The sequence below is a fragment of the Ipomoea nil genome, unplaced genomic scaffold, assembly GCF_001879475.1.
Source record: "Ipomoea nil cultivar Tokyo-kokei standard unplaced genomic scaffold, Asagao_1.1 scaffold1149, whole genome shotgun sequence".
NCBI lineage: Eukaryota > Viridiplantae > Streptophyta > Magnoliopsida > Solanales > Convolvulaceae > Ipomoea > Ipomoea nil.
The window spans coordinates 134,260-149,168 of record NW_017617577.1 but is presented as its reverse complement, the minus strand read 5'-3'; the positions used below and the strand labels follow the sequence as shown (position 1 = coordinate 149,168).

The 14,909-nt window shown below is 43.8% G+C and overlaps 1 protein-coding gene across 1 annotated transcript; it reads left to right on the top strand.

Moving 5' to 3' along the window:
* The first annotated feature begins 8,339 nt into the window (after positions 1–8,339).
* LOC109183618 lies at positions 8,340–9,850 on the top strand. The gene is made up of 2 exons (XM_019333686.1): positions 8,340–9,076; positions 9,301–9,850. The coding sequence occupies exons 1-2, from the start codon at positions 8,340–8,342 to the stop codon at positions 9,848–9,850; spliced, it is 1,287 nt and encodes a 428-aa protein (XP_019189231.1).
* The last annotated feature ends 5,059 nt before the right edge of the window (positions 9,851–14,909 follow it).

Here is a 14,909-nt window from a genome sequence, read left to right as displayed (position 1 = left end):
TCAAATAGTATAGTGGCGGGGGTGGCGTGTACTAGGAAGGTCCGGAGACTATGTCGCTGTCTCCGATCCTGGCCTTGCTTAGGGTAAGGATTCTTCCTTGAATGATTGGCGTTGCGACCTTGTGGGGTGAGACGGTCCTGAGGTTTTTAGGCCCTCGGGTGGGAATTGTGTGACTCCCCTCAGGTTTCCTTTTGTATCCCAGGTGTATCTCCCGGGGTTGGTTTGATACTTGTTGTAGTTGGAATGCCTTGGCATATGCTTCCCTGAGCAATCGTTATGCGTTGGACCCGTGTCCAGCATGCTTGCTGGACACAGGTAACAGTGCCGTTAGGCACTTTTATCTCCTTTTTTTTTTTTTTTTTTAAATTTCAGACCGCTTTGTTATAGGAGTATATATTCATAATTTTATTACTATATTATTAATAACTGTACATTCATAACTCCATAACTGTACGTTCATAACTCTATAACTGTACATTCATAACTCCATAACTTTACATTCATAACTCCATAACTATACATTCATAACTCTATAATTGTACATTCATAATTTTTGAAGCTCTATGTTCACAATTTTAGAGCTCTATGTTCATAATTTTATCACTATATGTTCATAATTGTAAGTTCATAATGTTAGAGCTCTTTGTTCATAATTCGATCAATAACTGTACATTCATAATTCCATAACTGTAGATTCATAATCTCATAACTGTAGATTCATAACTCCATAACTGTAGATTCATAACTCCATAACTGTACATTCATAATCTTCGAAGCTCTATATTCACAATTTTAAAGCTCCATGGTCATAATTTTATCACTATATATGTTCATAATTGTAAGTTCATAATGTTAGAGCTCTGTGTTCATAATTTCATAATTGCATAACTGTACATTCATAACGGCATAACTGTACATTCATAATCCAAAAAAAAAAAAATAACGTCGTTAACGGCAAAACATGCGCGATTTTTTTTTTTAACTAAATGACGCGTTTTTTTTGAAAAACGACGTCGTTTTGAGCCCATGTCCACAATTCACTGTGGACACGGGTCCAGGGCATAATTTGCCTTCCCTGAGGGTTCTCGGTTCCTGTGTGGCTAGGGCCTTCTGGTGTTCGGGATCAAGGCCTGTTATGAACTTCTTGACCTTGCTCATCTCGGTGGGCACTAGCTCGGGGGTGAGGCGAGCCAGTCTGCGGAATTGCTAGTAGTATTCCGTGATCGGGGCCGCCCCTTATTTTAGGTGGAGGAACTCTTCGTATATGGTGGCTTTTAGATGGTTGGGGTAGAATTGTTCTCGTAGTCGTGTTTTTAGGGTCTCCTAGTTGAATTCGGGGTTTTGTTCGTATGCGGGTCTTTCGTGAGCCCACCAGGTGTCGGCCTCGTGTCTGAAGTAGAATGAGGCTATTCTTACTTAGTGGTTTTCCAGGCATCTGGTTGCCCTGAATATCTTGTCAAAAGTCCCAATCCATTCCTCGAGGGTCGTGGGGTCTTCGTTCCCCAAGAAGATGGGTGGTTGGTGTGCTGAGACTTGGTGGTGGATTTCCAAGTTCTCGTTTGTTGGTGATGGCTGGGGAACGGAAGTGCTCAGTGCCTGGGCAATTTGGGCCAGGCGTTGCAGATTCTGAGTCAAGAATTCCTGGGTGGGGAGTTTCGGTGTTCTTACCTGTTTCCTCTTTGGCACCATCCTGGTGTTCATGGGTTGATGTTATTTTGCATTCTTACCTTGATGCGATAAGTGGAGGGGGAGTTTTCTTTAAATAAGTGAGGGAGGGTTATGTGTAGGTTTCACAGTCTCACCGCGCGTCCTAAGGTTCCTGAGTCCTATGTTCCTAAATACTTAGAGTTCAAGCCTATTGTCTTAAAGTCTAGTCTTACGAGTCTTATCCTAGGGTCAAACTTAGACTCTGATACCAACTGTAACACCCCGAAATTTTTCAAATTTTAAGACTTATATAATAAAGGTAAGTCCTCATTGAATCCCAAAACATAATATAAAGAGTACGGGGTGCTATGCCACACCTGAGCTAGAGAACTCAGGTGCACAGGCTAACTAACTAATATCCTCAATAATGTAAATGAACAAGTGTGGCACGCAGACCGAAAGGGAAACTATCTACTTCTGCACTCCAAGACTCTAGCGCGCTCCAGTGTCTACTCCTCTGTGCCTGAAAGCCAAATGTTCAGCGAGAGATGCTGGTAACCCACTCCAACGCGTTGAAATACAATACATATAGGCATATATATAGCTATAAGAAAAACCATTTCGAAGCATGAAGATATATCCTAAGAGACTCTAGCTTTTAAAACAGGGAATAGACTCGACAGATAGGGATAAGCACAGTCAACAGTCATATAATTCACAAGCATAGGGAACAGACTCGACAGATAGAGATAAGCACAGCCAATAATCATAACCAAGCATATACGGTTTACTAGCATGTATCCTATGGTCACACTTTCATAACATTCGTAATCATCAAACCATCCATATCTCATCACATAGCACACTTTGTTGGCGCCACAGGACCAATCGCATGCCCATACATGAGGGTCAGCGCATATAGCTCTGACACGGCCCCGCAGCACCCTGCCCTGTATCGCAACACGGAGGGGTCGATCGCAATCGACCGATGAACCGCAGCTCATCATAATGTTTGATCGCAACCAAACAGTGGACCGCAGCCCAAGAGTAGTCATCTGACCGCAGCCAGGAATATGAACCGTAGCTCGTGTAAAACGTTTGATCGCAACCAAACGGTGGACCGCAGCCCGAGAGTGTAAATCTGACCGTAGCCAGCTTCTGAACCGCAGCTCAGGAATAACCAATTTGATCGCAACCAAATTGGGGTATCATGCACACATAACACATAGCAAGCACATGCAACCCACATTGGCATATTGGGAAAGGGGAGAAAACGTATAATGAAACCTATGCGTGGTCATCCACATACTAGGAATAATCCTAAGGGGTTCATACTTCTTACACCTAGGCCAACGGGATACCAATTCAACTAGCATGCAATATACAAGACTCATTCAACCTACGAATGGTACCCAAACATCAAACTAGACATAGGCACGATAGACGGAGTCCGTTGGGACACCACGGGGGTCGGGGGAACATCAAACGGGGAAGCCGCGATCCCGAAGTGGGGCAATTTCCAGCGGGTCCCCTACCCCCACCTACCCCCCACTGACTCTTTTTCACCAATAACGCCCCGGGAACCTTTGTGGAATCCGAAACCATGCTTAGACACTTTAAAACGCAATTGATGGCAACACGTAGACAATTAACGGATCAAAAGCGAGAAACAAACGGCACATATCCTATCATGCTTTCTAAACATAATTAACACCCCAAACATCCAAATTCCCACCCAATACATTAAGAATAACATCATACGAGTTTCACGTTACATCCTAGGGCTCTAATCACAATTAAATCATCAAGAACGTAACCCATCTTTTAATATCAAGAAATATCAAGATTCATCAAGAACATCACACAATTATCAAGAAAACCTTATCATCATCAAGAATACCAAGATAGAACCATACCACCAATTATCAAGATCACATCATCAACATCATAACAATTCATCAAGACACAATAATATAGGAGGATGCCTAAGAGGGAGATCATAGCTAGGAAAATAGGTTTTGTGGTTACCTCTTAGCCTTAATTAATTTCCTTGGCTATGAAGGATCTTTCTTTAAGTCTTTCTTCTTTCTTGATTTCTCCTTGGGGAATTCTTGGAGCTCCTTGTGTGGTGAGAGATTATTGTGGTGGGGGTTCTAGGTGCCTCCTATGTTCCCCTATTTATATATTTAAGAGTCCTAATTAGGGCCCAAATACTATAGGCTTGCTAACTCTATTCCTTTTTGGACTAGGGGTTGGGTTTAGAGATGAGGGCCTACGGACTATGGTGGGCTTTTTCCTAATTAATTGTTGTAATTTAATTCTTTCTTTGAATAATTGGTTAAATGATTAATTGGTTTTAGAGGTCGTAACACGGGGTGTTACAATAGCGGGAAGTTTGGTTTCGCAAGACAAATGAGGGGCATGCTCGGATTGTGCGGGAGTGTGAGGCAGCCTTCTACATAGGGGCAACGCGAGATGCAAGACCTGTCGTCGGTTCACCTCCTTCATTATCCCAAGATGGTGGTTGCCAGACTATCTTCCTCTTCATCGCCTCTACTCCTCTGCCCTGCTTGGTTCCACTACTTAACCTTCAAACGATTTTCTCATGACACTTGAGAGAGCCTGAGCTAGAGCGACATCCTCTATGGCACTTCCATCAGATCAGGTAGCAGACTCAGGCGCTGTTGCGAGCGTGGATCCAACTTCACCTTGCCTTCAAGGTATGGTTTTTCTGGATTCGCAACTGCCTCTGCAGCTCCCATCCCTTAGTTTTTTTCTTGTCATTAGATTAGTACCTAGCTTCGGTACTCAAATTAGCACTTAGCTTCGGGACTCAAATTAGCACTTAGCTTCGGTACTTAGACTAGCTTCTAGATTAGTGTTTTTTTGGTGCTTCTTATACTGGACTTCTTCATTGCCATAATATATTGCTATGGTACTTCTGCTTTTCACCGTTCCTTATATATATATATATATATATATATATATATATATATATATATATATATATATATATATATATATATATATATATATATATATATATATATATATATATATATATATATATATATATATATATATATATTTGTTTGTTTTTTTTAACTTGCTCGCCTTTTGCTCATTGCCCACTCCACTTAGGTGCGCCCACCAGTTTACCGCTTTTTTTTTAACTTGCTTGCTTATCGCTTGCTATCTGCGCCACTTGGGTATGCCCACCTACATATGCCATGCGCTTTCTTTTTTTCGAGAAGGATGCTAAGAGGGGGTATGGGAGTCGCGATGTGAACACTCCACGTCCCAATCGCCTGCGTCTAGACCGCATATCCTGCTCCGCAGGTCCACCACGTGCTTGTGGGTTGCCTCCAGAGCAACGCAATCCCACACGCTCCAAACTATCGATTGCGTATGGACCGCCTACCCTTCTCTGCAGGTCTAGTATAAGCATGTGGGTTGCCTCCAAAGTAACGCAGACCCACATGCCTGAGTAACCAAGGGCACATGGACCGCCTACCCTGCCTTGCAGGTCCAGTACGCGCATGTGGGCTGCCTTCAGAGTAACGTAGACCCACATGCCTAAGTAACCAGGTGTGCATGGACCGCCTACCGTGCCTTACGAGTTTAGTACGCACATGTGGGTTGCCTCTAGAGCAACGCAAAACCACATGCCTAAAAACCTAGGTGCGCCCTAGACCGCCTTCCCTGCTCTACAAGTCCAGTGCGCGCATGTTGGTTGCCTCCAAAGCAACGCATACCCACGTGTCAAAGCATGCGTAGCAAATAGGAGCACATAGTTTGGGAAAATAAACTTAATCTTTACTAAACTAAGTGTTAAAAGTGTACTCACAAGGGTAACGTCTCAATGTGTTAAGTGTGTTACCTCGTAGGGTAGCTCCAACTCATCGTGTTGGTAGCTCCTACTTATCGTATGTCGCCTACTTCTCATGCTCACTTTCCACAGTGCGCACGGGCAATTGGTCCATCAGCATTTTCTCACAGGTCGTTTCATAACACTTGTGGGCTAGGTGTTGGTTTCCTTTTACCACCACCACCCCTCTAGGCGTATGGAACTTCAGACACGAGTGGGTCATCGAGATGGTACTTGCAACACTTGGTCATGTCGGCATCCGACGGGTCCACATGTGGGCCGAATGTCCTCACCATCTGGCACTCCTTAGCATAGGTGAGTATATCACACGGGGGGTGGTGTGTGGGGTGGAGGGTGCTAAGTGTCGTGCCTTAGTCACAGGGGCCAGAGGTTCCCCTGGTGTGGGTGCCTGCGGACTTCAGTTGGTGGGTAGAGATCTACCCTCCAAGCTGATCTTCCTTCCCTCTGTGCTCTAGATAGATAGCTCCTCCATTCGCGGATTTTTGTTTCCTTCCTCCTCTAAGATTTTTAGACGGTTAGCTTCTTTCGCCGAACCTCACTACGCTGGACTGGTAACTGCTCATCCTGCGAACCAGCCATTTCGGCGTACCTCGGAATCTTGCTCAGACAAATAGAGACTACAAACATGTGCTAAACGTAGCGATCCCCACAGACAGCGCCAATGATGGTTTTATTAGGACCAGGTCCACTATAAACTGGGTATAGGAACTCAGAACAGGGGTAGGAAAACAATAGCTTTATTACCTGGGGCGCTAGGCCCCAAATAGTACGTACAAAACCCGAAGTACAGGCTTAGAATGGATAGCTTTATTACCTGGGGCGCTAGGCCAAAAATAGTACGTATAAAGCCCGAAGTACAGGCCTAGAATGGCGGCTCAAATACAAAGAACAAGGCCTAGAAGATGGGCTATAACTAACTATACTACTGACAAGAATCGAACCAAGGTGATTGGGTGGAGAGCATAGACTAGAGACCACTAAACCAAGGTGTCTATATTGCTCAAATGATGATGTCTTGAAGGGAGGGAAGGGTGTCTTATATAGCGTTGAGTGCCTTCCAAATTGTTGACAAGTATACGGCATCGACTAGTCTTCCATATCCATCCTCCACGTGTCCATGCATGCCTCGTGTCTTTGCACATGTCTCCACCTTCTCTCCCACCTTCTCTACCACCCCTTACTACCAACCCCAGCTAGTGGGGGTGTCGATGGTGCATCGGCGGGTGCATGGTCCCCGCTAGTCACGCCATGCCATGGGGAGTCTAATGGCTCACATTGCTAGCCATGCGCCAGCCTGAAGGGTCGATTACCAACCTCCCATTTCGTACCTTACCCCTCCACACCATACCTCACTATTCCGAACACCAATACGCATCGCATCGCACCCCCTCTGGAAAAAGAACCGTTGGTTTGCTCGGGGTTGCACCAAACTCGATGGCCACACCATAGCCTGAGGTGGCCGGCGGGCCAGGCCCCCAGCTGGTCATGGTCTGTGGCCAAAGCTGCCAGCCCGAAAATATATGAGAAATATTAGGTGTCGCGCTTCAATACATAAGTGATGGTGTGGCTTGGTGGGTTGCGGTGCGCCTGTTATGCTGGAGGTCTCCGATTTGACCCCCATTGGTAGCACCCTCAAAGCATATGATATATTAGTCAAAGGTTCCTAAGGAATTCTAGTAGGTAAATGGAAATCTCTCTCTTTATCTTTTAATGTATGCATTTACAACCTACTTTGCGCGCACTCAAATCATAACTTTTGTTAACAATCCAAAACATGCCCTAACATAAAAAGGGGTTAATATTAAATCTTTGTTGCGTTTTAAAACTCTACTTTTTGAAATCCAAGCTCACTTGGATTTTAAGTGGATCTCTATTTGAAAATCTTATAACATTCTTCTTTGGCACATTACTTTTATTAAAATGGACGGTTTTCTTTCTAAACACCTCATATTTTGTATTGACCGATTTGATAATTGGTAAACAAGCATGCATGCTCATCTCTTAGCTCTTTCACGACAAAATGTGGGAGGCCATCACATGCGGTCCAGTGGAGATTTTGATGGTCAACACAATTGTCAACCAAACTACTGATACCCCAGATACATTCCATAGCAAGGCAGGAAGGGACCACAGAGGATAAGAAGAGGAACAATCTTGACAACATTGCAAAAGACATTCTCTTCAATGTAGTAAGCAAATATGATGCTACAACGTTAATTCTCATATTAAATAAGATGGCCAGCCGAGCAAATATTACTGTGATGGAAATTAGAATAAATATGATGCTACAACGTTAATTCACATACGGAGTATAAAATAGAATTTTCATTACATTGTAAGAGTAAGGGGATTTTCATTACATTGCAAGAGTAAGGGGATTTTCATTTTTCATTACATTGCAACAGTAAGCAAGCCTCAACGACCAATCCAAGAAGGTGCGTACAAGTTTACATTTTCTTATATCAATTTGGGATTAGATTTGCACACACCTCCCCCTCGACGCACACAAAAGAGAGCATATAAGCTATACAATTCAAACTCTTTATAAAGTTTAATTGTATTTATATTAGTACAAATTCACATGTTTTTCCAATGATGGACAAATATTACTTAAAAACTTTTTCAAACTCCATTTTCCTACTCAAAGGTACATGATAACAATCAATTTCTCATATACCTATTATTTCTTTTAAGCGTATAATACATCAAATTCACTCAACTAAAAGAATCTGAATCCATTTTGGCTTAACCCAAATTGAGAGTGGACTCCACTCAGATTAATATCTCAAAATAACTACTTAAAATGGGAAAGAAGCACATCTTGGGGTTTCTGAAAGAGAGAATTCTAGGAAAGGTAAGGAGTTGGAACGCTAAGTTTTTGTCTAAAGCTGGCCGTGAGGTACTGTTGAAAAATGTAATCCAGGCAATGTCGTCCTATGCGATGATGGTTTTTCTGTTACCCTCAGGCATTTGTAAGGAAATTGAGACCCTGATGAACGAGCACCGGTGGACAGGTTCAGTGAATAATGGCAAGGGGATAAGGTGGAGGACATGGGCGGGCTTGTTTGCACCAAAAGACGCCGGGGGGTTGGGCTACTGCTCGCTGCGAGAGATGAATATGGCTTTGCTTGGCAAACAAGCGTGGCGATTGATTACCAAACCCTCATCATTGGTGGCAAGGATTTACAAGGCACAGTATTATCCTAACTCTACCTATTTTGAAGCAACTGCAGGTAGTAACCCATCCTTTATTCGGAGGGGGTTACTAGAGGTCCAAAATATCTTAAGGGATGGCTGCAGGCGTAGTATCGGGAATGGCCTGGACACGGTTATAGGGAAACATGTGTGGCTTCCAACACAAGATGAGCCGTATATCATAACTCGAGTATGCGAAGCAATTTACCTATCACCAGTAGCTACACTTTTCAATACCCAAGGTACGGGATGGGATGTTGACCGCATTAATACAATATTTGATGCCCGTGATGTTAAATTAATTTTGAACATACCTATCTCCATCAGAAAACCACAGGATTCGTGGTACTAATTTTGGGACCAAAAAGGCAAATATAGGGTTAAGTCATAATATAATCGCTTGAAGGGTGAGGTGCATGATGCTCGACCATGGTCCCGATTGTGGAATGCGTTCATTCCGCCGAAGGTTAAGCTTTTCGTTTGGCAGTTGGCATCGTCTTTTCTCCCCACTAGGGATGCTCTACAATAAAAAAAAATGTTCATTGCTCTTTGGTTTGTCACATGTGCAGGAGGGAACGGGAGAGTGCTTACCATATGTTTGTTCAGTGTACTGAAGCTGCAAAAATATGGAATATTCTTGGGATACTTGTGATTAATGCAGTTCATAGTAAAGTTATTGATTGGCTTTTTCATACTGTTTCACTCTTATCTACTGATACGCTTGGCAAATTTATCATGGCATGCTGGGGTGTATGGCAAAGTCGTAATGAGAGTGTTTGGAATGGAATTCTTTTTTATGCTAATACTATGCTGCTACGTTCAATTACCTTTTGGCAAAACTGGCCACATGTTAATGCTAAGGAAACTGCAGGGCATTCGCCAACAAGGGATGAGTTTTGGGTCCTGCCAACAATTGGGCGCCTAAAGCTCAATACGGACGCATCGCTGAATCACGCTAACAATGTTATGGGCTTAGGGTTGGTGCTACGGGATCATGAAGGAACCTTCTTGGCGGCAAAGAATGTACGTATGGATGGAGTTTATATAGTTAATGAAGCTGAAGCTATCAATTTGAGGGAAGCTTTAAGCTGGCTAAAGGATACGGGTATGGGCTTGTAAGCATTGAAAAATTTAAATAATATTATTGGACCGTGGTGGATAATTGGTTGCTAAATTAATTACTTTAATTAAGCTAATTGGACTAATGTTTATTTAATCGGGTTAATTAAATGGCCCATTAAATATTTAATTGGTTTAATTACTTAATTAAATGTAATTGGATGTTGGATTGTTCGGCCCGAGATGATGAAATATTTAATCGAGTTGGACCAGGCTATTGAATCAATTGGACTGCATAGTTAGCGGGCTTGACTTGGTCTTGGCCCACTAAAATTATATGTGGATTATATAATTTTGAGGAATTTGAATATTTGATATTATTTGAAAATTTAATGAAATGATGAACCTGGACGCAATGGTGTCCCGATACATTCCTTAATTTAATTAAAGAAATTAAATTAAATAAGGAATTAAGAGTTGGTTGGAGATTTTCCCTCACCCTCACCACTATAAATAGTGGTTTCATTTTCAAGAATTGGAGCTCTGGAAATCTGCATATCGAAGCTCTGTCAAAATCTCGCCAGGATATCGTCTGGAACACGCCCGTAGTTATATATATACTGCGTATATTGCACTGAGGAATACGCCATTTGAACACCGGGAGCCCTTCTTTGAAGATCAAGCTGCATATTAGCCCTTCATTGAAGAACAAGCTACATAACTCCGGAGGCCCTTCAGCAAGGAACTACTTCCAGTTCGGCATACTCCCGAACTCGGCATACTTCAAGTTCGGCATACTCCCGAACTCGGCATACTTCCAGTTCGGCATACTCCCGAACTCAGCATACTTCCAGTTCAACATACTTTGAACTCGGCATACTTCAAGTTCAGCATACTCTGAACTCGGCATACCTCCAACAAGGAACAAGGAACTACTTCAAGTTCAGCATACTCTGAACTCGGCACACTTCCAATTCGGCGTACTCCGAATTTGGCACACACCTAATAGGCATACTTCTAGTAGAGAATCAGAGGACTTCTCATATACAGAGATTGTACCCCTTCTTGATTGATACATACTACTTGTAACCGATACTTTGAATTTTGAATATATACAATTCAAGTTTTTCGCGTTTACATATTTTGGCACGCCCAGTGGGACAGCTCTGCCTCTCATCTCTCTTCTACTATATCTCTACCTGCGCATCAAATGGCATCGAACAATCCCATGTTCAAGGGGACCTATGCCCAAGCTACCAAGTCCAAGTCTACGCCCGTAGCTAGCTCTGGCACTACCCAGAAAACGCAAGGTCCACTGACAAGGAACCGCGCAAAGGATTTGGGGGTCCAAGTGCCTGACCCTCAGTCCATGGCACGACGGGTGGTTCGAAGGCTCGACAAGGCCCCTGCTGCCTCAAAGGCAATTGCTTTTGCTGGAAGTCCACCCTCTCCCAAGAGAGCTACCGATGGTGGTAGTCCAACTTCTATGCAAGGGAACGCTAGTAGCGGGAGCACTTCCCCCGTAACTCCGCCTCATCCATTATGGAAGGCTGCACCTGAGTGGTCGCATGTTTACAACGTCATGCCGGCCATGGCGACAAACACAGAGTATGTGGAGGAGCAATTAGCTAGAATTGCTAAGTCTCTGGAAGGAATGGCTGTCGCTCTCCAAAATTAAGAGAAACGGCTTAACACCCTCGATAATAGGGTAGGAAGCATCATGGAGGAGCAAGGAAGCCGTGCTCCAGGAAAGCAACCTGAAGGGCAAGAAGAGGTTGGTCAGCAATCACCACCACCTCATGTTAGCCATGTGGTAGGAGAAGCTACTTCCCACTTACCTGCAACTGAGAAAACTATTCCAATTACCGAAGGCATGATACCGGTGGATCAGTTGAAGGACTACATAATGGGGGCCATCAAAGGCAAGTTGGATGGAGGCCAACCTTCATATTCCTATGCTAAGCCCTACACACAAAGAATTGAGGAGTTGAAAATGCCCTACGGCTATCAACCTCCTAAGTTCCAGCAATTCGATGGCAAAGGAAATCCCCGACAGCACATTGCCCACTTTGTGGAGACATGCAATGATGCAGGGACTTATGGCGATCTGTTGGTAAAGCAGTTTGTCCGTTCATTAAAGGGAACTGCGTTTGATTGGTACACTGACCTTGCGCCCGGCTGCATTGATAGCTGGCATGATATGGAACGTGAGTTCTTAACTCGTTTCTATAGTACAAGGAGAACGGTCAGCTTCTTGGAACTCACCACTACTCGCCAATGGAAGGGTGAACGCGCCGGTACCTATATCGAAAGGTGGAGGGAACTATGCCTGAATTGCAAAGAAAGAATATCCCAAAGTTCTGCAATTGAGATGTGCATCCAAGGAATGCACTTTGAACTCTCCTATATCCTACAAGGGATTAAGCCAAAGTCCTTCGAAGAGTTATCCAGTCATGCTCACGACATGGAATTGAGCATCGAAGCCAGCGGAGGGCACAACATATTGAACTTGCCTAGCTCCTCCAATGCACCTAGAAAACAAGAAGTTAAAAAGTGGAACAAACCTTTTCCAAAGCAGGAAAAGAAAGAAGTGATGAATGTGAAGGCTACTCCTATGACAGTCTTCACTAAGGCAACTGAAAGGCCTAGGTCAAGATCATTTTCTGGCCCGTTAAGGGGTGGGAGAAGGCCGACAATTGAAGAAAGGCAGGAGAAGACTTATCCTTTCATGGATTCCGATGTATCTCCCATGTTTGATGAGCTACTCAAACTTAGGCTCATTGAGTTGCCTGAAATGAAACGTCCCGATGAAGCTACAAGGGTGGATGACCCATATTACTTCAAGTACCACCGTCTTCTTGGTCATCCGATTGAGAAGTGTTTTATCTTCAAAGATAAAGTCATGGCACTGGCCAGAGATGGAAAAATCGAGCTTGCCGATGCCAAAGCAAGCTCAAATCAAATCTCGATTACACCTGGACGGTTCGCTCCGCTGTGTACTGAAAAGGAAGATGGGAAACAACGGAAACGTCCACTCCCCTTCATTGTTAAGCACGCTGTCGGTCAAAGTTCAGAACCGCAGCGGAATGATAACGCATCCGAAGGTAAATGGGTGATTGTCACTGTAACACCCCAGATTTTCAAGACATTTAAAACTTATAAAATAAAGGTGAAATCCCATTAAATCCCAAAACATAATACAAGAGTATGGGGTGCTATGCCACACCTGAGCTAGAGAACTCAGGTGCACAGGCTAACTAACTAATATCCTCAATAATGTAAAGGCATAAGCATGGCACGCAGGCCGAAAAGGGAAACTATCTACTTCTACGTTCCAAGTTCTAGCGCGCTCCAGTGACTTATTCTTCTGTGCCTGAAAGCCAAATATATCTGTTCAGCGAGAGATGCTGGTAACCCACTCCAACGCGTTGAAATACAATACATATAGAGATATATATATAGATATACGAAAACCATTTTGAGCATGAAGATATATCCTACGAACTCTAGCTTTTAAAACCGGGAATGACTCGACAGATAAGGCCAGACAGGAGCAACAGTTATAACAACATATGCAGTTCACAACAGATAAGGCAGATAAGGCAAAGCATAAACAATAGTCACAACCCAACATAAACAATTCCCAACATAAATCCCATAGTCACATCCCCCAAGACACTCATGATCACCACTCATCCATATCACAACACATAGCACACTTTGTTGGCGCCACAGGACCAATCGCATGCCCATACATGAGGGTCAGCGCATATAGCTCTGACACGGCCCCGTATCGCAATACGGAGGGGTCGATCGCAACCGACCGATGAACCGCAGCTCATCATAGTGTTTGATCGCAACCAAACAGTGGACCGCAGCCCAGAAGAATGTCATCTGACCGCAGCCAGGAAAGAGGACGAACCGCAGCTCGTATAGAAACGTTTGATCGCAACCAAACGGTGGACCGCAGCCCAAGAGTATCAATCTGACCGCAGCCAGCTTCTGAACCGCAGCTCAGGATAACTAATCCGATCGCAACCGAATTGGGGTAACACACACACATATCACATAGCAAGCACATGCAACCCATATTACATATTGGGAAGGGGGAGAAAGCGTATAACAAAACCTATGCGTGATCCTTCACATACTAAGAATAGTCCTAAGGGGTTCATACTCCTTCCACCTAGGTCAACGGGATACCAATTCAACTAGCATGCAATATAGTAGACTCGTAAACCTACGAACGGTACCCGAAATATCAAACTAGACATAGGCACGATAAACGGAGTCCGTTGGGACACCACGGGGAACGGGGGAACATCAAACGGGGAAGCCAAGATCCCCAATTGGGGTGCAAACCAGCGGGTAACCGGTGGGTGAGGGATCACCCGCCGGCTGCCTAACAAAACCGGGCAGCGGGTGCCCGGCGGGCAGCTGCCCGCTCGCCAGCTGCCCGCTGCCGGCGTTACCCAAGGAGGCCGCGGGTAGGTGGCGGGTCCCCTACCCCCCACTGACTCTTTTCATCAAGAAACGCCCCGGGAACCTTTGTGGAACCCGAAACCATGCTTGGACACTTTCAAACGCAATTGATAACACACGTAGACAATTAACGGATCAAAATCAGGAAACAATCGGCACATAACCTAACATGCTTTTCTAAACATAATAGACACCCAATCATGCGAATTCCCACCCAATATACCAAGAATAATTCCATACGATACAACCTAGAGTTCTAATCACTTTTATGCCAACAAGAATACGATTCGTCTTCTAATTACAAGATCGGTACAAATAACACATAAGTATCAAGAACGCCATACAATTATCAAGAACAACATATAATTATCAAGAACTCCACGTAATCGTTAAGAACACCATAATTATCAAGAATCTCCCGATATCAAGATCACCCATGGAATTATCCCATCAGTCATCAATAATAACATCACAAATCATCAATACACAATAATATGGGGAAATCCTACGGGGGAAATCATAGCTATGAAAATAGGTTTTGTTGAGACATGGGTTACCTCTTAGCCTTAATTAATTCCTTGGCTATGAAGGGTCTTTCTTTAAGCTTTCTTGCTTTCTTGATTTCTTCTAAGGGAAT

What these genes read in the sequence shown, in the direction of transcription:
- LOC109183618 (XM_019333686.1), top strand. Translation starts at nt 8,340, where the DNA reads ATGGGAAAGAAGCACATCTTGGGGTTTCTGAAAGAGAGAATTCTAGGA. An exon ending in AGAAAACCACAGGATTCGTG is followed by an intron (nt 9,077 to 9,300) that starts GTACTAATTTTG and finishes TCACATGTGCAG; the next exon opens with GAGGGAACGGGAGAGTGCTT.